The 21,234-nt window shown below is 39.2% G+C and overlaps 1 protein-coding gene across 1 annotated transcript; it reads right to left on the reverse strand.

Annotated features, from left to right (window-relative positions):
* Positions 1 to 7,137: 7,137 nt before the first annotated feature.
* Positions 7,138 to 19,268, reverse strand: si:ch73-252i11.1 (uncharacterized protein LOC553517 homolog). The gene is made up of 12 exons (XM_053313987.1): positions 18,931 to 19,268; positions 17,583 to 17,718; positions 16,531 to 17,260; positions 16,297 to 16,347; positions 16,055 to 16,181; positions 12,716 to 12,881; positions 10,598 to 10,718; positions 10,409 to 10,505; positions 10,226 to 10,304; positions 9,966 to 10,096; positions 8,966 to 9,114; positions 7,138 to 8,432 (listed from the first exon to the last, which is right to left on the reverse strand). The coding sequence occupies exons 1-12, from the start codon at positions 19,209 to 19,211 to the stop codon at positions 7,861 to 7,863; spliced, it is 2,640 nt and encodes an 879-aa protein (XP_053169962.1). The 5' UTR covers positions 19,212 to 19,268; the 3' UTR covers positions 7,138 to 7,860.
* Positions 19,269 to 21,234: the final 1,966 nt, after the last annotated feature.

The raw sequence follows: 21,234 nt of genomic DNA on the forward strand, positions 1-21,234 counted from the left end.
AATTTATTTTGGTCGAAGTACTGAGTACTGACACAAAGCCCTAGTATCTACTGGACATGTATATTAGCAACTGTTTGTGAACACATTTGTAATAAAACATTGTGTTCACAGCTTGTGTGTGCTGCCCCCAAGTGGCCAAAAAACATCTGTTATTGCAGGTTTAAATTAAAACTGTAGTGTTCACCATTTATATTAGTATACCACAGTATAAAAAAAGGGGGAATTGTTTGTTTTCACCATAATTCCATCTATAAGTAATACATGACTGGGTTATGGTTTTGGTCATGAGTTTCATACAGTTTGAAATAAAAATAAAGCAAATCTTATCAAATGGGGTCTGTGGTCTAACTTGTGTCAGTTTAGGGTCCCTTGACATGAAAAAGTTTGAGAACAGCTGGTTTAAGATGTTTTGAGTTAATGAATTTGGGAACAGTTTGTAAATAAAAGGTAAATATAAATATGTCCAATCACTTTGAGGCAAGCAAGCATTTAAAGCAGGAACATATTAGTGTAATTCATCAAGCTTTTTCCACCTGATGCTTGGACATATGCCTCAAAATGCTGACTTCATTATCCAATGTCAGCCCCGGTCACAATCATGTAATGGATACCCCCCTCCTCCTCCTCCTCCCCTCCTCCCTCCCTCCCTCTATGCAACACGCCGCGGAGGAGTGACTGGACTGTCGGCTGCAGAGACATGGCTGAGGGAATCCCTGCAGAAACCTGCTGTATACATCACCGAGCTGCACGACCACAGCAGTCTGACACAGCAAAACACCACCTACACAGGTCAACCCCCATCTAATCTAAGAGAGATAACGGTTCAAAAGGAAAAAGAACAGGAGGAGCTTCATTGTGTGAAACAGCTGATTTCTCCTGAAACAGCAGGAACACACACACACACATACACACACAAGCTGACAAAAGCTGGAGACAGAAGGTGCGGGTCGGATGATAATGGGAATCAACGCGTAAATACGCACAGTTTACCTGAGCGGTCAGTGATGAGCAAGTGTCGGATGATGATAACCCTTCTTCTTCTTCTTCTTCTTTTTCCTTCTTCTTGTGGTGCTGATGCTGCTGCTTCTTCTTCTTCTGCGCTCAGGTCCACGGTCCTCCTCAGAGTCTCTCTCTCTCTCCGCTCTGTTTTCCACAATGCATGCCGGGAACGTGAGGGGTGTTGTGTATTCATTACCGCAGTCGGTCCCTGAAGCTGATTGGCCGAGAGCACCAATTGGGAGAGCACCCCTCAGTAAAGAAAAAGGGAATAAATCATGATGATCTAACAGGCCTTTTCTTATCATGTAATATTAATTATAAATCAATATTTTCCTGCATTATTTACACCATCAAATGTAACTAAAAAATATCTCTTAAATAATATAAATCAGCTTAATGATATAGGATACATAATATTCTCTAAACAAAATCTGAAAGTCTAGTTTAAAGCTGTACTAATCAATATTTTTTATACCAAAAGTAGCATAAATAGCTACATGTAATGTGAAAAGGGTCACTTAGCTCATTGTTTTGGTTCTACAGGCAGCAACTTAACTGTTTATTCTTTTCCCATCACTCTGATTTTAAGACATGGCAGCTGATTTAAGGGAAAAGCTTCGACCCTGCTGTCAAGGACTAAACAGCTGGCAAAAACTGACGACCAGCAGGTGAAAACAGTGGAGCATTTAGCTGCTAAAGAGACAGATGTTTGACTCAGAGGTGAGTAAAGACTAACCTGATTTGCAAGATGGTTTGCTACACCACCTGAGAAGTCATGGAAACAGTTTGGAAAAGGGCAGGTACCATCTATCACACTCTATTACTACCGACTTTACCTTGTGAGGCACTGATTAGTCCAAACCACCGGTGGTTTGATCACAAGCGTGTAAATTGTGTGTAACCAGAGTCCATTATCAAAATGAATATCAATGCTCTTTTTTGCTGAACATGTACAAATAGTTTAAGGTTTTACTTTATAAAAAGGTAATAAAATGTCATTATTATGTTTACTGCTTGCCCCCAAATGGCCAAAACATTAATTATTGCAGGCCTCAAGAAAGACAAAAGGCAAATTATCATGATAATGCTGTAGAATTAATTAATTAATAATAATGATAATAATAATAATAATAATAATAATAGCCACATATGACATTGTTGTAGGTATTAAAATTGTACATATGATTCTACATGATGCTGTTTCTATCATCATTTATACCTATACAACCAGTAGTTAAATTACTAAAGCACAAAAAACATATCTAGATATAATCTCTTAATGTTGCTCTCAGAGTGCACCAGAATGATGCATTGGACTTTAAAATGTACAAAATCTTCTTCCAGGGGTGCATGTCCCCGGACCCTCCTACTACCACAGTCTCTCAAAACTATGTAAGAAACACAGGATCACTGGATTTGTAATATCAAATTAGAAGTGTGTTGTTCTATTTGTGTGATATAGGATTCTTGCAATTTATTTTTATTTTATTGGCAAGAAGTTATAAATCATAATAATTAAAATAATTTGATCACAATATATATGATATCTGCATGAAAAGAGTGACCTGGAATGGAGTCAATTTCCTGGTCTGAATTATTGTCCCTGTCTGCCACTGGGAGCAGGGCAGGACTACTGAGGAAATGCAGGGCAGGTGTGAAGGAAAAACCACAATAGAGATGGGCACACCCACATCACACAAGCAGACTGGAAGGTAGAGTAAACACACCAGGAAGACACAGAACCACTGAAAAACAAGTTACAATTAAATCCTTCCAAAAAGTCCCTCTCCCACATAGTCTGAAAAGAAAGTCTGAGGGCAAACAACAGCAACCAAGGAAAACAAAGACAAACTCAAGAGTCAAGAGTCAGATAGAACCCAACACTAACATTGTTTTTACAGATTTCTCAGCTGCCCCCAAGTGGCCACATAAAAAACAGTCCTTGCTTTCCAACATGACTAATTACTGCCTCTTTGACCAAAGAATTAATGGGAAATGATTGAGATAACTGTCAGGCTGGTATCAGCAGAGGTAAATATTTGATGACGGCACTGAGGCACAAAAGGAGAGCAAGTGGACCCGCAGCTGTCACTGACGTAATAGAGTGTAATAACAACATCATTAATCTCTTTTAACCCACCGTGTGGTGTCATGATATCACTGAACAGTGCTGCTGCACATGTTTGATGAGGGTTGGCTGTCCTGAAAGAGCCTTCTCTGTGGTTAAAGGCACATTTCTCAAAACTGCAGGATGTTAACTCGATTTATCATTTGTCCATTTTTAAATATCTGAACACATACTTCATTTGAAAAGTGCTTTACAAGTCAAAATGTATAGATGTTAACAATAATATAAAGAGCTTAATTATGACACAGCAGTTTTCAGTCTACATGAACATGTGAGCACAAAGCTGGATCTAAAAAAAAAATCCAATAAATTCATAGATAACTGAAAAATTCTTAGATTGTGTTAAAGCTAATTATATTTTAATGAGATGCTACGGTCCAGCTTCCAGCCGTCTGGAGGCAAACAGCACATTCACAGATGCTGCAACTAATTAATCCCATTATCTTATGTTACACTGCAGTCATTCCTCATCAGCATGATGCTGGATGTTTATGGACAAATACAGTTCTATAGTTAAGTCCAAATCAGTTTCTGTAGGCACGTTTTAGTCGCTACCTTAATGCATTCATTGCCCATGCTCGCTGTTGGGTCAGTGAAACAGCTGTTGCAGAGTCAGCTTGCACCTCAAATGTGTAAATGCAAATGTTATCCAGTCACAGCAAGACACATCTGTATACAACAGCTGTGCAAAAATAAATCAAGTTTCAAATCAAGTTTATTTAATTAGTAAAAGTAATGATATGTAAATGTGTAAAAGTAATGATAAAATACAAGGCAAACGTGCACAAATGTAAAACATAAAACAGATCAATTAAAATACAAGATTATAAAAATACTAAAATCACATATAGTAACCGAAGGCCAGTGAAAACATGTAAGTCTTAAGTTTTCTCCCAAAGGTGTCAGTTGGGGTGGGGGTTAATCGAAATCGGAGGACTGTTGCAAAGCTGTGCAGCTGCAGCCACAGAGGCACTATCTCCCATTCCAACATCATCATGCCTTGATCGTGGAACAGTAGAAAGCAATTATCCAGAGGATCTAAGAGTTGGAGTAGAGGCAGAGAAGTTCTGAAATAGAAACTAAGATCAGAGTACGGGCTCAGAGGACTGTCTCTGTCTCACAGCAGTTTTATTACAAGTGCAAGTCTTTCCAAATTACAAATAATAAGACAACTTTTTCCACTGTGTCTGTGCCCCAAATTGAAAGCCAGAAAATATATGTGTATACATATAGATCTCGATATATAGATACAGATATATATAAACACACACACACATATATATATATATATACATATATATATATATAAATCAACTAAAATATCCACAACAGTATAGGATAAAGATGTTAAAAATGCAGCCACAGTCTACAGCCTCTGCCTACACATGCAGAAGAAAAGCTTTTGCTCTGTTTGCTCCGGTCAAACAGCGCCCTCCTCCAGTTATGTGCCCTAAAGCAGTCCAGCTGATTGTCCCTCTGTGGCTGAGAGTAAAATTCAGTGTAGAAACTGAGACTGATATGCTACGTGTCAAGCACCTTCAATGACCTATGTGACCATTGACAGTCTTAAAGAGAAAAAATAGGAACCAAAAGCACAGCTGTTTCCATATACCTTTCATAATTAGCTGATCAACAGGTGCATTATTGATCTACAGAGCTGGAAACAGATTTGCTGACTGCAGCTGTTATTTAAATCACCACTAACATTTCAGAAACTCAACAAAAACTTCTCCTGCCCTTAGCCCAATAAAGATCTAACTCACTTCCGCTAACCCTCGGGTTTATGCCGCCATAGCATTCTTCAATCGGCTGGAACAAAACCATCATGACTCAGCAGAAACATAAACACCTCAAACACCAGAGGGGTGCACACAAACAAAAGGGAAAGGACTTATATTTAATTCATAAGCTCTTGCAATGCAAGAAAACCAGATTTTCCAACATGCTGAGGCCTGGATGCTCCTAGCAGCCAGTTCTGCAGGATCTGCTCTGCTCTACCAGGAAACGACAGCCAGGGCAAGAAACAGCAGCCGCTGTGGGCACAGATCAGACAGGAAGTAGCTGCTTAGGCTGGTTAATGTCAGTGGATATTTACTGTCACTGGGTGGGCTGCTGCATCCTGCCGGGCACAGCTGCATTTCCCATAGGACAGCTCCATCTTAATGGGCAGCACACGCATAATGAAGCACGGATGCTGGAGAAATGGATGCAGTGGTAGTGACAGCCATGTCCATTCTCACCCTGGGAATGGTCTCTTTGTAACATACTGTACAATCAGAGCTGCTCAAATAGTCTGTTCAGAAAAAAACAGCTTAAAGCATTGAGCCAAAGGGAAATAGATTCCCAGGAGATTATTACAAGCAGCACTGACAGACTTTTTTGGTCACTTAGCAGCAGATGAAAAAGCTTTAAACACAACATTGACGCACTATAACCAGAGGTTGTAGTCTGTCTGTGCTTAGACATTCTGCAGACATATACACAGATCAGCCAAAACAATAAAACCACTAGCAGGTAAAGTGAATAATACTGATTATCTTGTTACAATTGCACCAGTGAAGGGATTAGGGATAGGGTCCGTTTTTGAAGTTGATATGTTGGAAACAGGAAAATGAGCAAGCATAAGGATCTCAGGCACTTGACAAGGGCCAAATTCTGATGGCTAGATGACTGGGTCAGAGCATCTCCAAAACAGCAGGTCTTGTTGGGTCTTCCCATTATGCTGTGGTCAGTACCTACCAAAAAAGGTCCAAGGAAAGACAAACAGTGAACCTGCTACAGGGTCATGGGTGCCCAATTGCTGAAACAGTTAATACCTTGGAGCAATGGAAGAAAGTGGCCTGGTCTGATGAATCACATTTTCTTTTACATCATGTCACGTACCGCCTGTGGGAAGAAGGCAAGCTAGCGGAGGCAGTGTGATGCTCTGAGCAATGCTCTGCTGGAAAACCTTTGATCCTGGCATTCATGTGAATGTTACTTTGACATGGATCATTATTGTGGGAAAAGTACACCCCTTCATGACAACAGTATTCCTTAATGTCATTGACCTCTTTCAGTAGGATGATGTGCCCTGCCACACTGAAAATATTGTTAAAGAATGGTTTTAGAATCATGAGTTCAAGATGTAACCTCCAAATATCCCAGATCTGAATTCAATTTACCATCTATGGCGTGTGCTAGAAAAACAAGTCCGATTCATTGAAGACCCATCTCGCAACTTACAGGACTCTGCTGATAACCAGATACCTGAGGATACCTACAGAGGTCTTGTGGTGTCCATGCATTGATGAGTCAGAGCTGTTTTGGCAGCACAAAAAGAACCTATACAATATAAGTAAGGTGGTTTTAATGTTTTGGCTGATTAGTGTAAAGCAACATTAGTACTGATTAGTGCTGAGTTGTGTTTTTGGTCACCTGAAAGATGTAAGTCACATATTCACTTCTTGAAATGCCTACAGGTTTAGACAGAATTATGGCAGGTGTGAAACCACTGCATTTTCTATTACAGTGGTATGAATGTAGTATGATTCAGTGCACTTTGGAAATAAATGTACATAACTGCCACACACCTTCAAATTGCATTTTACCATGTACACATTTTGCCATTCACGCTGCAGTTTGTCAGGAAAGACAACAGGGGACCAAAGTGTGTGTGTGTGTGTGTGTGTAGACGTGCTGAGGGAGGGTAATTTGCAAACCTAATGTCTTAAGTCACAGGAAGCACCAGCAGCTATATTGATCATTTTTCATGTGCTGCCTCATTTCACTAAAAGGCCCGAACCGACTGCTGGTGGCATTTTTTAATTCACTTACGAGAGGAAAAGAGAGAGAGAGAGAGAGAGAGAGAGAGAGAGAGAGAGAGAGAGAGAGAGAGAGAGAGAGAGAGAGAGAGAGAGAGAGAGAGAGAGAGAGAGAGAGAGAGAGAGAGAGAGAGAGAGAGAGAGAGCTACAACAGGAACAAATACTGCATGTAATGTAATACTGAAAATAAAACAGTGTTTCTGTGTGCACTTAACATGAGTACTGAATTTATTTTCAAAGTACAAAAATCAATAGTGATTGCAAACAGTACAATAATTTGGGAAATGGTAATAATTTTAGTTTGTGTAATCTTAATGTTAATCAAATGAAACAAACCAATTTAAGTAGTGTTTTAAATAACAACGATAAACCCTTTGCATGAAACAGAAACGATGGCTCAAATATTCTTCTCAAAAATCTACATTATGCAAATGAAGCTATTCATTTCCATCTTACTTTCACAATGTCGAAAGAGGATTCTGTCGCCCCCTGCTTGTTGTGAAGCTGTGCAGCAGGAAGGTTAAATACAGCCATGAAGCATGAGTATTCATATAGTAATGTGTGAAATTTCCAGAGCACTCAGCAGGTCTATGATACATTTTACCAACTGCTACTTTTCATTAGATTGACAGTAAAAAGGTGTTTCTTATGTATTTAATGTTAGTTTCCACCACCACACTTCCATGTGATTTAGTTGCTGCTTGGCTAGCTCTGTCATTAATAATAGTTGTTCACTATTTTTTTTCTAGTGGACTTTTTAAATTTGAATTATTTTAGTGTATTTTTTTTCTTACACATAAATAGGCACTTTAAATGACATTGTCATATTCTGCATGGAAGCCATGCATTGCACACTTCAGTAGATATTATTATTACTATATGTAATCAAACCACCTAATTAGCCAAAGTGTTCCATGTAACCTTTAGTCCTAAGCAATGACACAGGAATCAGACTGTTTCTTTCGGGCTGGGATTGGTGGGGGAGATGGAGGAGATTGTCTGGGTTGGTAAGGCAATGTCTGGGTTCGGTATGAGGCTGTGCTGGGTTGGTAAGCTGATGTGTGTGTTTGGTATGAGGCTGTGCTGGGTTGATAAAATGATGCACTGGGTTGATAAACTGGTGTGCTGGGTTGGGCAGCTGGTCTTGGTGCCGGTACTGGTCTTGGTTTCGGTGCTGGTGCAGGAGCTGGAGCTGGCGCCGGTGCAGGTGCAGGTGCAGGTGCAGGTGATGCAAATGGGTTGGTGCTCTTGTACTGCAGCAGGTATTCAGGGTAGATCTGATGCTTCTCAAACACAACAAAGATGGAAGGGTTCATAACGTCGTCTACACAGCTGTCAAAGAAGTTCACGTCCCCGCCATCCTTAGAAGGAGGTCGGACGTAGCTGGAAGACCCTCTGGTGTAGTCCCCCACCAGCACCCGTGAGACGAACATGGACTTCACAACATCAGAGTTGCCAGTGTAGTTGTGGGAGTATTTGGCATCCCGGGCAAAGTAACTACCTGAGTTTTGAGAGAGAAAGAGCTTTCAGATTTGGGAATTTTGTGAGAAATATGTCATTATAGGGCTGACACGTAGGGGCTACACCTAGGGATTGTTTCATTATCAATGAATCTTGAATGAACCTTAAACACACAATGATTTGTTTGGTCTTTAAAATCTATTTGTTGTATAAGGTAAAGGAGCAACAGTCTAAACAGAAAGATATTCTGTTTCCTAAAATATACATCAAAGAAAAGCAGAAGCTGAGACTGGTGAATTTTTGGCATTGTTGTTTGACTTATCAGCTCATCATTTTAGATATGAAAGAAGCACTTTTGTTTTTAAAAAATGTATTTTTGGTGCATTTTGGGACCACATAGTAGATACGCTGCCCTGGGAAGAGCTATAACTATGTATCTAAACTAGAGCTTATCACTTTAAAACAATAGTGATGGAAACTTAAACTCAAAAAAAAGGAAAAACGTCAGAATCAGAATACATTTTCTTTTTAATTTAAGACAACAAATCCAGAATAGGTATTTCTTTAACGTACCTTTGCCATAAGCAGTTCCATGAGTTCCACAGATTCTCCAGTCAAAGTTGGCCTTGCAGATGGCAGGTACATATTGAGAGTCAGTGCCATGAAAAAGTTTTTTCTCTGTCACACTAGGCCCACTGTTTTTCTTCATTTGATCCTTCTGCCTTTATATGGAGAAAACAAAATCACAAAACTTACATCAAGTTTAGCAATGTGAGCTAAAGTAAAAAACAACAACGATGTAACAACAACCGTTATGAACATAAGTGGCAATTTCAGGAAAATGATTAAAGCCAAAATGTGGCAAAACAACAGAAGTGAAAGGTCAGTTACACAGCAGTACTTAACTAAAGTTTGCTAACGTTAGCCAAGATTAGCCATCAAGCTAATGTAGCAGCAAAATAAATTGAGAAATACATTTCACTGCTTATTTGTTCAGCTTTTCATTTGAAAGAGGAAGAATGTTATCACTTCTTTTAAAATGTACATATAGTCTCCACACAGCCAAACAGTAGAGAATATCTGAGCAGATACAATGATTCTGTAGCTAGCTATAATATAATAATAAGATATAATTTAAACCTGAAGCGAGGAACATTTTTATACACATAAATGTCTGTTACATTCAAGCCCTTGCCAAAAATGTTCACACAATGTTCATTAAGCCTGAGAATAGTTTGTAATCTAATGTCAGGTTTGACAATCCTGCTCTGTCTTGATGAATGAACACTGCACATGCTCTATTGGCAGAGTATGTGCACTGAAGACTTACACTGGTGGAGCCAGCTAACTCCCAGTTAGCCATCTGCTAACTTGAAGAGGATACAATAATTTAATGATGCAGCTCTTGCAGACTTTCCTAATTTTATCAGACTAAAATGGATCAAATTCTAACTGTGAAATAAGTCATTTCACCTGTTATTTCACCAGTCTCTAAGATGGCTGTTTTTTAGAACATTACATTTCCAGACCAGACACATGAAAATCACATCATACGGTATATTGAAATACACACCACTGATAGACTTCCCAAAGAGCTTTGTTCTGAATCCTCTCAATTTTGACAATGGCAAATCCTCTCATTGTTGTACAAAAAAGAGCTTCAATCTCCTTGTATTCATCTAAGGAGCGGTTGAGGGCAACACTCTGGAAAACATACAACAAATGATTTTCCCTAGGGAATACATTTTAAATTCTTGGAGCAGAAGACATGTTTAAGGTATGTTTATAACCAAATCTATCATCCAGTTTGAGGGTATGGTTTATTCATAATACCTTGTATCCTATTTCAGGAATCTGTGTCTTGTCCCAGTGGTCTGGTATAGCAGTGAAACTTGGTTGAACCAGAGGCCTTCTGTGAACAAAAACAGATAAGGGTTATGGGTAGTTTTATTATGAGGTGGTGCCTATAAAAAGGTTGGTGAGAATCAACAGTGTAATTGAGATGTCATACTGTACCTCTTTTTCGCTGTTCGGACATCTGCTGCAGAAACAAACCGAGGACGTCTTCTCACAAGCCTCTTAGTACCATACCTCTTGTTTGTTTGTATCATGTCTGAGGGAGAAAAAAGATGTCATTATAATAATATTTTAATATTTAAAAATGCAACTGTAAACATAAAGATCATTTGCACATTCTTTGTTTACCTTGGAAACTGAGTGAATATGACTGTGAACCAGCGGTGAACTCCACTACATCCTTGTTATTTTCCAGAAATTTCTCCTCCAGCTTAGCACTGTCCATGTCTGCTGGGTTGTGTCCACCAATCTGCCATACAATACAAATAAGCCTGAATTTACCTCAAAAGTAAATGAACAATCAGAAGCCAGTATGACTAGCATGCAGAGCTTATTGTCGAAAAGAAGCTGTAAATACATAATTGTGAAGTCCAGCCAAAAACATTATTGTTTACTGCAAATACAGCAATACAACATTCAAAGTCTGCCAAATCAGAGATCTGTGTCATACAAAGTCCAGTTCTTCATGTATGCATAAGTGAGTTAGCTTAATATGATTATTGATGATTTGATACAGGCCTGGGTTGTTTAGCTCTTCAAAGCTGGCTCAAAATTGATTTGGGGCTGGTGGTTATAGCAAATAGTATGAACACCCAAACCAGTAAAAATACAGGCCTGTTCTACAGTTAGCTCAATAAGAACCAATACTTTTTTCTAGCTTGTTGCTAGCTTTGTCTGTTGGCTGTGTTGGGTTTATCAGAACATTTAAATGCAAACAATGCTCACTACAGCTAATGTAAATTACGCTGATGATAGTGGTGAAACTGAACCAAAATAGTGTGGTTGTAGGCCATTAAACCGAAACAATGAGCTGATAGAATTTTTCTTCATCCAACAGTCCAATAGGAGCATGACAAACAAAAATGTATGCAATCTGGCTACAATATTTGCTGGTAGTTTCACACAGCCTGTGCTCATGACTCACGAGGCAGTATGGCAGCCTCTCTGCCTTTCAATTTTTTGTGTGGATGTAAAGCCGCAAAAGATGCGATTAAAACTTAAATGATGTGCATGGGTAGCAGTTTAAGCAAAAGAATACAGCAGGGAGAAAAGAAGATGTAAAAACTGGAACAAAAAACAGATAAAACCAAACATAAAGAACTACAGGGTTACATCAACACACATAATCTTCAGTTCAGTGCAGGTTTAGTAGCTCATGAGTGGGAAGGATGAAGTGGGTAGTTCAATCCCAGTGTGCTTTGAGTTTTTAACGTTCTGTCCCTTTAAAAAGGCAGAATCTGAGACTACCTTGCCTGGGTTAAGACCTTTGAATCTGCCCACTCCACCAAGTTGAGTTGACAATTCTGTCTGATATCAGGCAAGAGACCGCCTGTTCCACCTCAACTGTCAGAGTCCACATGGACCACTGCCAATACAGAGTACTATCATTAGAAAGCTAATATCACATTCTACATTTCCCTTCAGAGTGAAACTTGGACAGCTTCACTTCTTTCTCATTGTGAGCAAAATTAGAAACCTTTAGGTTTGTGGTGTGTCCTTTCAAGTGACCATTTTTAGCCCCTCTCCGCCCCACTAGCTTTACTTGCTGAGGCATGTTGTCAGTGTGCATATCATCACTGAAACAGCTGGCTGCTGCTATCTGAAACTGTTATCTGTTGGGAATTGTGTCAGTGTTTCATCAGCTGTCATTGCTGTAGACTTCAAACTTGCGAGTCATGCATCTGTCCACCTGATGAATTTAAGTCCAATATTCATTCTACTTTTAGCTCTATGGTTGTTTCCGCCAACTCCTAAGGGAAATTGTCGGCTCTTTAGCTGCTCAGTGATCCACTATGTTCATCGTCCATCTGGCTGTTGTTCAGTACTGGGCAGGTAGTCTACAGTGGGTTTATAACAGCTGCTAACATCTGGCTGCTGCTGATGGAAACAGGCTTGAACCGAAACAGTAATGTTGTGGGCCGTAAAATCAAAACAATGAGCTGAAAGATATCAAAAAGGCAGTAATAATTGTTGATGGTAATAATCCTCTGAGGCTTCATCACTATGAGTGACCCCTTTCACATAATACATGGTGATTTGATCAATTGCTTCTATAAACTTTAGATTAGAGCACTTTTATAGAACACATGACTTCAGAACTGGACTGTTTAACATATGTTGAAGTTGTCAGTGTTTTATACTCCTGAAAGCCGTTATATTTTGTGTATGTGTGTATAGTCTACTGGTCATCATGCTATAAACCATGAACCTCAGTGAGAATTTCTGGTGTTAACTGCAGTTACTCACAGCTGAAGCGTACAAGTTCCACTTTGCAGACTCATCTTCCCAGTACCAAACCCATTCCGTGGTGTGGATAAAGGTCGGCTCCTTTAAAGAGTTAATAGTAGAGAGTCGTCGCACTTGGTTCGCCCCACGGGTCATCGTGTCAAAATACACAGGTAGACTGGTGGAACTGCAGGGATAGTAAGGACAAAAGCAAAATAAAGAATAGTTTAATTTCACAGTTATTATTTGACATTATTGTGTTTATTTGAAATGCAAATTTAAGCTGTGGTCTTTTCACTCTAGTTTACAGGTCATAATAATGCAAATATATATTCTTGTATAAAAAGATGATCAGTTCAGATCATTACTTCAGCTCATGCTGTACTAGTAAGAGGTACTGTAATATACTGATCTTGGATCTGACTGATTTACACTGATTGATCCCTCACTGATTTATATCATACCCAATAAACCAGTACTGTATTTAAATTAGGGCTGCAACGATTAGTCGACGACGTCGACGAAGTCGACTATGAAGGGTGGTCGACCAGAAATTTTGTGGTCGTCTAGTCCAGTGTTTCTCAACCGGTGGGGGGCGCGAACACTCTCCGGGGGGGGGCGCGAGCGGGCGCGAGTAGGCAATAGGATGGAGGGAAAAATCATAAAAATAAAAAAAAAATCATTAAAAACAAATCGCGAAAATCCCCATGTCGAAAATGCAAGTGGTTGGACTACTACAACACAGAAACAAATCAACCAGACATTTTCATGTATTTTGAGCCTGTGACGCGATATCACGACATGTTCCCCAGCCTTGCAGACTTTATCACTGATGCAGGTACGTCACACGATTTCACCTCTTTATTTCAGTCAGCGTCTGAGCACCTGTCTGCAATGAGACAACAATTTGCGACGTATTTCAAAGAGGATTATCGCTCTTTCGCGTGGGTTCGAGATCCATTTGTGTGCACAGCAAACGAGCTGTCAATTGACATGCAGGAACAGCTTATTGAGCTGAAGAGTGACAGTAGGCTGAAGGAACGTTTCACCTCCTGCCCTCTTTCGTCATTCTGGGCAGCATTGATGCAGGAATACCCTCAACTCTGTGACGTCGCATTGAAGATTCTCCTCCCTTTCGCGAGGACATATTTGTGTGAGGCAGGCTTCTCGAAAATGACTGCACTCAAAACGAAATACCGGAATCGTGCACAAATTGAGGATGATTTGAGGCTATGTTTATCAGACATTGCACCAAGAATTGAGGATCTTTGCAAGGCAAAGCAGGCTCAGGTCTCACATTAACATCGCCTACCTCCCGGTTATAACAATAGCCTAGTAATGATAATAGGCCTATGATAATAATAATAATAATAATAATAATAATAGTAGTAATACTACTACTACTACTACTAATAATAATGATAATAATAACAGCAAAGCATGTAACTATAATTATATAGCTAGCCTAGTAATGATAATAGGGATATCACTACTCATAATAATAATAATAATAATAATAATAATGCCTGCAAGCTGACATTAGAAGTCAGGTGCTACTGCCAGTTATAACAATAGCCTAGTAATGATGATAGGCCTACCTGATGATTATAATAATAATAATAATAATTATAATAATAATAATAATAATAATAGGCTAATAATAATAATAATAGTGTGGGCCTAAAAATAACAAATCTATTATTTTATATATCTATCTATCTATCTATCTATCTATCTATCTATGCAAGGTGGTGTAGTGGGGTTGGGGCCGCGAGGGAGGGTGACACCGGGAGGAGGGGGGGCCCCAACTGCAATGAACCAGCTTTGGGGGGGCCCAGCTTGCAAAAGGTTGAGAACCCCTGGTCTAGTCGTATATTATTTTAAGCCACATGTAAAATTGCAATGCACCATCGGAAACATAGGGGGCGATAGCATCTTTGTACAATCCGCGTCCATATTGAACGAAACACTGAAGAAGTTCAATAGCAATGAATGAAGTAGATAGCAGTAGCAACAATGGCTGAAACAGCGGCAGAAGTACACAGTGATGTTAACGTGAGACCGAGAATGTCCAAAGTTTGGGAGTATTTTCGGGAAAATAAACCAAATAAACACGTCAAGTGCACTATCTGCAACACAGAGTTGGCTTACCACGGCAGTACAACGACTATGCATGAACATCTCAAACGAAGACATCCAGGAGTTTTAGCATCCAAAGTTCCGGATGGGTAAGTAGTTGTCTTTTTTTAGCCTAACGTTACCTTTCTTTTAATATAAAGTAACAATACTACATTAAGGCTCCTCTCTTAAAAGATGATGTTAACTTCGTTTGCACGTGCTAGGATAGCCAAAGCCAACAACGACGACCGTCGTCATGTTATGGTGCTAAAACTGTGTTTACCTTTTGTCTGAAGTAACGTTAACGTCATTTTCAGTGACTGAAACCTCCGGTATACTATACTATTATATGCATCAATAGTGGACACATTGCTTTTAATATTTGTCACAAAGCTCAATACACATAAATATACACTGGTTTTCAATGAAATCCTCTTAATAGCCAACTGTGTTAAAAGCGGGAAACGTAGCAAATAAATAATCGATAATCGGTGACTAATCGAAAAATTAGATTATAGATTAGTCGACTACAAAAATAGTCGTTAGTTGCAGCCCTAATTTAAATACAGAAGCAAGATGCTCTCAAAACTGATTTTATTTGCCGTTGGCACAAAGGTCAGTGTGACATCAATTTCATCATCTGTCCACAAAGGTTAGTGCAATATTTGTGACCATCTGATTGTACGCACTGCCAAGCACAACAACAGGTTCTCATCTCTTGCAAGGATGTACTCCAAACAGTGTATTATATTTTCCAGACGTCCTATTCTTGTTTACAAAAACCTTTTCTTGTTGTTCTGCCAAATAAAAAAACTCTTCTCACTGCTTTTGTGAGGTTGTCTTGTCATCTTGTTTTCCAGCGTGTATGACAACAGCTGTCTGCGCTCAAATTGAAGTATGACCAAATCTTCAGTTCAGTGTGTTAGCATGTTAATATTTGCCAATTAGCATGAAACAAAAGCTCCAAGGACATGTACCAAATTCCATCTGTCCAACATTTGTCGGATAATTTAAACCAATCCATCTGGGGCTGTGATTGGCAGACCAAACTGGGGGATAGTGTTTACTGTAGTTATGAGATTAAACTTGGTTTCTTACTGTAAATGTGCTCCACAAGATGGTAGTGTTTAAGAGTAATTGTTTCTCAGAACTACTGTGTGTAGTCACAGAGTGTGAGGGATGCCTTATAAGCAACATAGAACACAGTAATTCAATTAAATGCCATTACAAAGTACAAAGTACCTGTATGAGTTTTTAGGTTCACAGTAGTCCTTTTCAATTGTTTCGTTATCAGGTAAGTTGGTCCACTGGTCATCCTCTCTGATCTGCCACCTGTACGGCATTTTGTCATGAGCCTTAAAACAGCGATCTGAGAATACAGCAGTTAAAGAAGATTGTTAATTAAACTGATCGGATGGAGTGTGCAAAGTACATTTTGTACATAATAATGTTTGGAAGCATTATCTTTCACTGATTTCACTGACCTTCATGTTTACAGTGTCCTTTGATGAAGTACATACATATCTCAGTTTTATCTAAAGGAAACAAAAGAAGTACACTATTAAGTATTGTTTTAATACTTTTACACACACATATCTGATTCTCTTTGCTCTTTTTTACTGTCAATTTGTGATTTCTACATGATGCTGTCATTAAAAAACACACACTTATTCTAGGTGACAAAACATAAGAAGCTTTTTTCAGTTTCCACAGTTTACCTCTGGAAGGTCTTTCTCTGGGTCTCCTGTTTGGCCCGTCATCTGTGGCGTCGACAGCACCTAGGATGTCACTGGTGGAATGGGTGCGTTGCTGCTGTTGATGGTTACCTCTGTTACCTCTGTTACACTGACCACCTCTCCCTCTGTAAACATTGAAAGTTGGTCTGTTGGAACCATAGTCGCTGCTCGCATCACTGTCATTGGCAGCACCAAAGACGTCAATGTTGTCGTCACTTGGATCCCAACCGGAACTGATTTCAGCCAGGAGGTCACTAGTGGAACGGGTTAGTTGCTGCTCTTGACCGTTGCCCCTGTTACCTCTATTTCCCCTGTTACCTCTATTGCCTCTGTTGCCTCTATTGCCTCTATTGCCTCTGTTGCCCCGATAACCACCTCTCCCTCTGGCAGCCATTGGAATGTTCCCATCCCATTCCCCCTCTTTCACTCCATCATTGCTGTGTTGCGGTTCACGATTGCCCCCATCACCCTTTTTGACTGAGAACCACAAAGCTTTTTTATTTGCATAAGTTGTCTTCAAGGAGCGAAAGAGATGGTCGGGCACACCTCTATCCTGCAAGTTTTTTAATGGCTGTGGAGCACCGAAATCATGAGTTCTGTAGCAGTTGCAGTCGTTCATCACGTATCTCTCACAGATGTGCAGTCTCTTGCAACTGTCACCTTCCTGACACCGGCCGTGCAACCCCTCACCATTGTTGTAATCGTGACATATCTGGACAAGAGAAAAAAGAAGTGTTGGATTTAATTCTGTTTTTGTTGATGATGATATTGGACTTCTGGTGTTAGCTGTCAAACACAACTTTGTGTTATCTTAGACACAATTTGACACATCTTTTGACATATTTTTAACATTGTGAATACAAATTTTACACAGAAAGATCTGATTAGGTTATAAACTTGAAAAAAAGTATCAATCAATAGGAGAACATTTTGGTGCTGGTATTGATACTTCAGGAATCCCCTTGGTCTGAAGAAAAGATCATACACTGTTTGAATGAATCCTGTGGATGCATGTTGTATGTTGTCAGACTTACCTGAGGCAGGAGCGTGTTATCGCTCTGCAGCAGCAGTGTGCACAGTTCTGTCCTGCTCAGACTCTCCAGCTCATGCTCAATCAGTTTCCCCAGATTGAGGTCAGAGTGCATATCATGGGAGAAGGTGCATCCTCTCCTGTAAAACACCCCCACATAGTTTAGTCATGAGATTAACTGCTCAGAAGAGCTCTGCATAATGTCATGTAAATGCAGTATGTTTAAATTTAGCTCAAATGTGCTGCTATCATAAAAGTCAAATGCTTTGGGCAAATGATTGACAAACATAAAACTAACTACCAAAGCATATTCAATAAAATATTAGTTCTATTGGCTACTGCAAAAAAGGCACCGAACTTGTGTATTAAGTATCTTATTCATAAGTGATAGCAATTTATAGTATCATGTTGAGAAGGATAAAGTTCACCATTGTGTCAGAACTGTAACAACCAGGTTATATCATATCTGACTTGTCTTCATTATCTGACTAAGAATGGAGTTCATATGAAATTTCAAAGTAGAAAATGCATCCTGGATTAGGTCATTTCACCATATATTCACTATATGCAAGTAAAAAATTGGAACAAGTACAGAGGCAGTTTGTTTGATAAGTTTTGAAGCTATCAAAAATGTTCTACTGTAATGTCAGAAGTTTGTTTATTGTATGTATTCCAGGTTTGATTTCATTACATAACAGCCAGTCAAGGGACATCTGCACTTCCATAAATGTGAGGGAATCACAAGATGCATATTGGGACATTTTGTTGTTTTGGTTATTTTCTGTTGTTTATACATTATATACTGTTAAAATGTCAGATATCTAGGCTAAACATGGTTAAACTTCATAAACTTGAGGTTAAAGTATACAGGAATGCTCCCAAGGCTTCAGACTGCCCTGAACACTCCCTTTGTGACCTTTTTTTCCACTTTACTGACAAGCAGGTGAATGAAACCATGGTAATTTTTCTCTTTTGACTTTTGAAAAGCTCAGAGAAGACTTGATTGGTGTTAAATTGGTGGACTTCCCCATTAAATGTAGCCTCAGTGTTTGTTTTCATGACAAACCTGTAATATCGGATTTTTCCAATAGTGCACGAACGCACCACGTGTTCCAAGGCCATTTAAACAGACAGACAGACATATAGCCACAACACTAAAACCAACTGGTAACTGTCGCTGTCTTCATTGAATATCTTTAAACACACATACAGAAACATACAATAACAGCATATTTTACATGAAATCAGCTGTTTGTGAAGTCACCGGCCTCTGCAACTGTCAATCAGAGGCACACACAGTTTAAGGAACTACGGCTCACCTTAGGCCTCAATCAACACGCAAACACATTTACCTGGTCTGAGTGAATTTGCAGGATCCGCTGAAGAGGAAGTTTTTACACATGTGTAAGCCCTTGCAGGACCCCTGACAGTCTCTGGCTCTGCACAGCTTCAGGCTGGTCCGGGCCACCACCTTCGGCTGCCCGAAGGGATGGCACAAAGCAAACTGATCATTTTGAAGAATAATCTCCGAAAAATCCGTGGAATCACCAGGATTCAGATTATAAAGTAATTCATCGGTGTTAACTGCTCCCTGATTAGCGCAGATGAATTTCAGTATTTCGGAGTCCTTCATTGTGCTGCTCCTCTTCCTCTTCCACCCTCCAGCTTAAGGAAAACAAAAGCTACTGGGTGACTGCTCGGTTCGGCTGAGCAGGGAATAAATTGCTATCGTTTCTGATGATTGGAAACCGAAACTTAAGTATTTTTAGCTGCTGTTGGGTGCTGTAACGGCTGTCCACCGCTTGGGGGCGTCCCCGTGTTATAAGACTTCATACAGGGCCTGGACTCATGAGGACAGAGGAGTCAGTGTGACAATAGCAGAACTAATATCTGGCCTGTTTTCGACTGTGAAAGACATTAAATATTAATAAATATATCTGCATTTAATAGTATATAAAAGTTGAATGAAAATTACACTGCAAAAAATATTAAAATCGTGTGCTCTCATATGAACACTCTTAACTTGCTGAGTAATGATTAAATCTCTTTAATTCATTGTCAGAAAAATAACATTAAAAATATTCTTATATAACAAACAAATGATCTCTACCTTTCATGTTTTGGACAAGCAGTATCTTTTCTTTCAAAGTGTTTGTAGATGTTTTTTTAAAAGTGGGTGAGTGACATAAAATCTGATTACAGTAATCTCTGTAATGTAATCTGTCACTGCCACCAGATAAACACCTACGTCCGAGTGTCTGCCCTGCTGGTTCTTTGTGTTTTTGGGGAAAAACACAAATAGTTTAATTCCTACAGTGATCTCATGACTTACATTTTCCTTTACTTGAAAGTGACCTCATTCCAGCTGCACAAGGGACAAAAGGAAGTAAAGATAGTTTTTTATTTTAACCTGTTTTTCAGACCAAGAATACGACATTTCTGATATGACTACTTCTCAGTGATTATGAAAATACCTTTATGATGTAACTTTTGAATAACCAAGGAGGTGGATATACTCATGCAATCACTTATTTGGTGTTTCAGTTTTCAAATTAGATCATTACAGTCAAATCTGACCTGGATTTTCACAATGGGCAAAGATATACAGATGCATACCATGTTATCAAGAGATGTCGAGTTTGAGTCCAATAACTTTTGTCGCCTGTCAGATGCAGAGTATGACGAGTCACTGAAAGGTTTGATACCATGACCTTCATCTTCAGATCTCAATCCAATTGAATATTTATGGAAGACTTTGTAGAAATGTGTTAGAAATCGTCAAAACTCCATATAGGGGAATGTCTTTCGGAAGAATTGGAAGTGTTAACCTCTCCAGAGGACTTCCACAGGCTTGGAAAATCTATACCACAAAGCTTTAAAGCTGTTTGGAGGTTTGTGTTGGACCAAAAAACCTAACTAAAACAAAATGTTGCTTTTTTGTGAAATGAGCTATACAAGTAAAGCCTGAATTTGGCATCCATCTGGTCAGGTTTGTTACTCCTGATTTTAAGGTGCCCTGTGGGGGTTTCCTGTTAACAAAACTCACTGTCTGTATTCTTGGGATCTAAAAAACGTGTTGAATCCATTTGCTTCCTCATAAAAAAACATGCAAAACTAATGTTTTTAAAATCCTACATTGTTTACATCTATATTAACTAGCTTGCAGTCTTCTTCTCTGCCTTTGATGATGCATTTCAGCCATTTGTATATCAGGGGAATAGGGTGAAATGATGCGCATATATATACATAATCATGTATGCGCATGAGTCAAACAAAATGAGCACCCACTCATGTAAAACTGCTCCATAGCACTACAAGAGGTTGAGCATTGACTCCACAGGGAGCACTGAAGTCTCTACGATGGGTCGTATAGTCTACCTCCAAAAATGCAGAATCCTACATTTCCTATACAGCAAACAGAGAGTGTATTTCATTCAATCCTGCAGTAGGTGTGTTTTTGTCATCTACAGTCAGTAGTCATTGTTCCCTGTGCAATAACCCTGATCAAATTGCAGATGTAATTTGGCATTTTATGGATTGTATTGTTGCCTGTTATTGTGTTATGTATATTGTATGTAGAGAAAATATTTGTATATTTCATTTTTGTACTTTTGTGTTCTATCTTGTGCCGCTGACTGTGAATCAAGATTCCCATC

Source organism: Scomber japonicus, chromosome 23 (genome assembly GCF_027409825.1).
Source record: "Scomber japonicus isolate fScoJap1 chromosome 23, fScoJap1.pri, whole genome shotgun sequence".
NCBI classification, from domain to species: Eukaryota; Metazoa; Chordata; class Actinopteri; order Scombriformes; family Scombridae; genus Scomber; species Scomber japonicus.

Bases quoted from the DNA above. Each gene is read 5' to 3' on its own strand.
- si:ch73-252i11.1 (XM_053313987.1), bottom strand. From the start codon at position 19,211: ATGAAGGACTCCGAAATACTGAAATTCATCTGCGCTAATCAGGGAGCA. The intron at 10,097-10,225 runs GTATTATGAATA...TATGTTTTCCAG, and splicing joins TTCCTGAAATAGGATACAAG to AGTGTTGCCCTCAACCGCTC. The intron at 8,433-8,965 runs GTACGTTAAAGA...CTCAAAACTCAG, and splicing joins TGGAACTGCTTATGGCAAAG to GTAGTTACTTTGCCCGGGAT.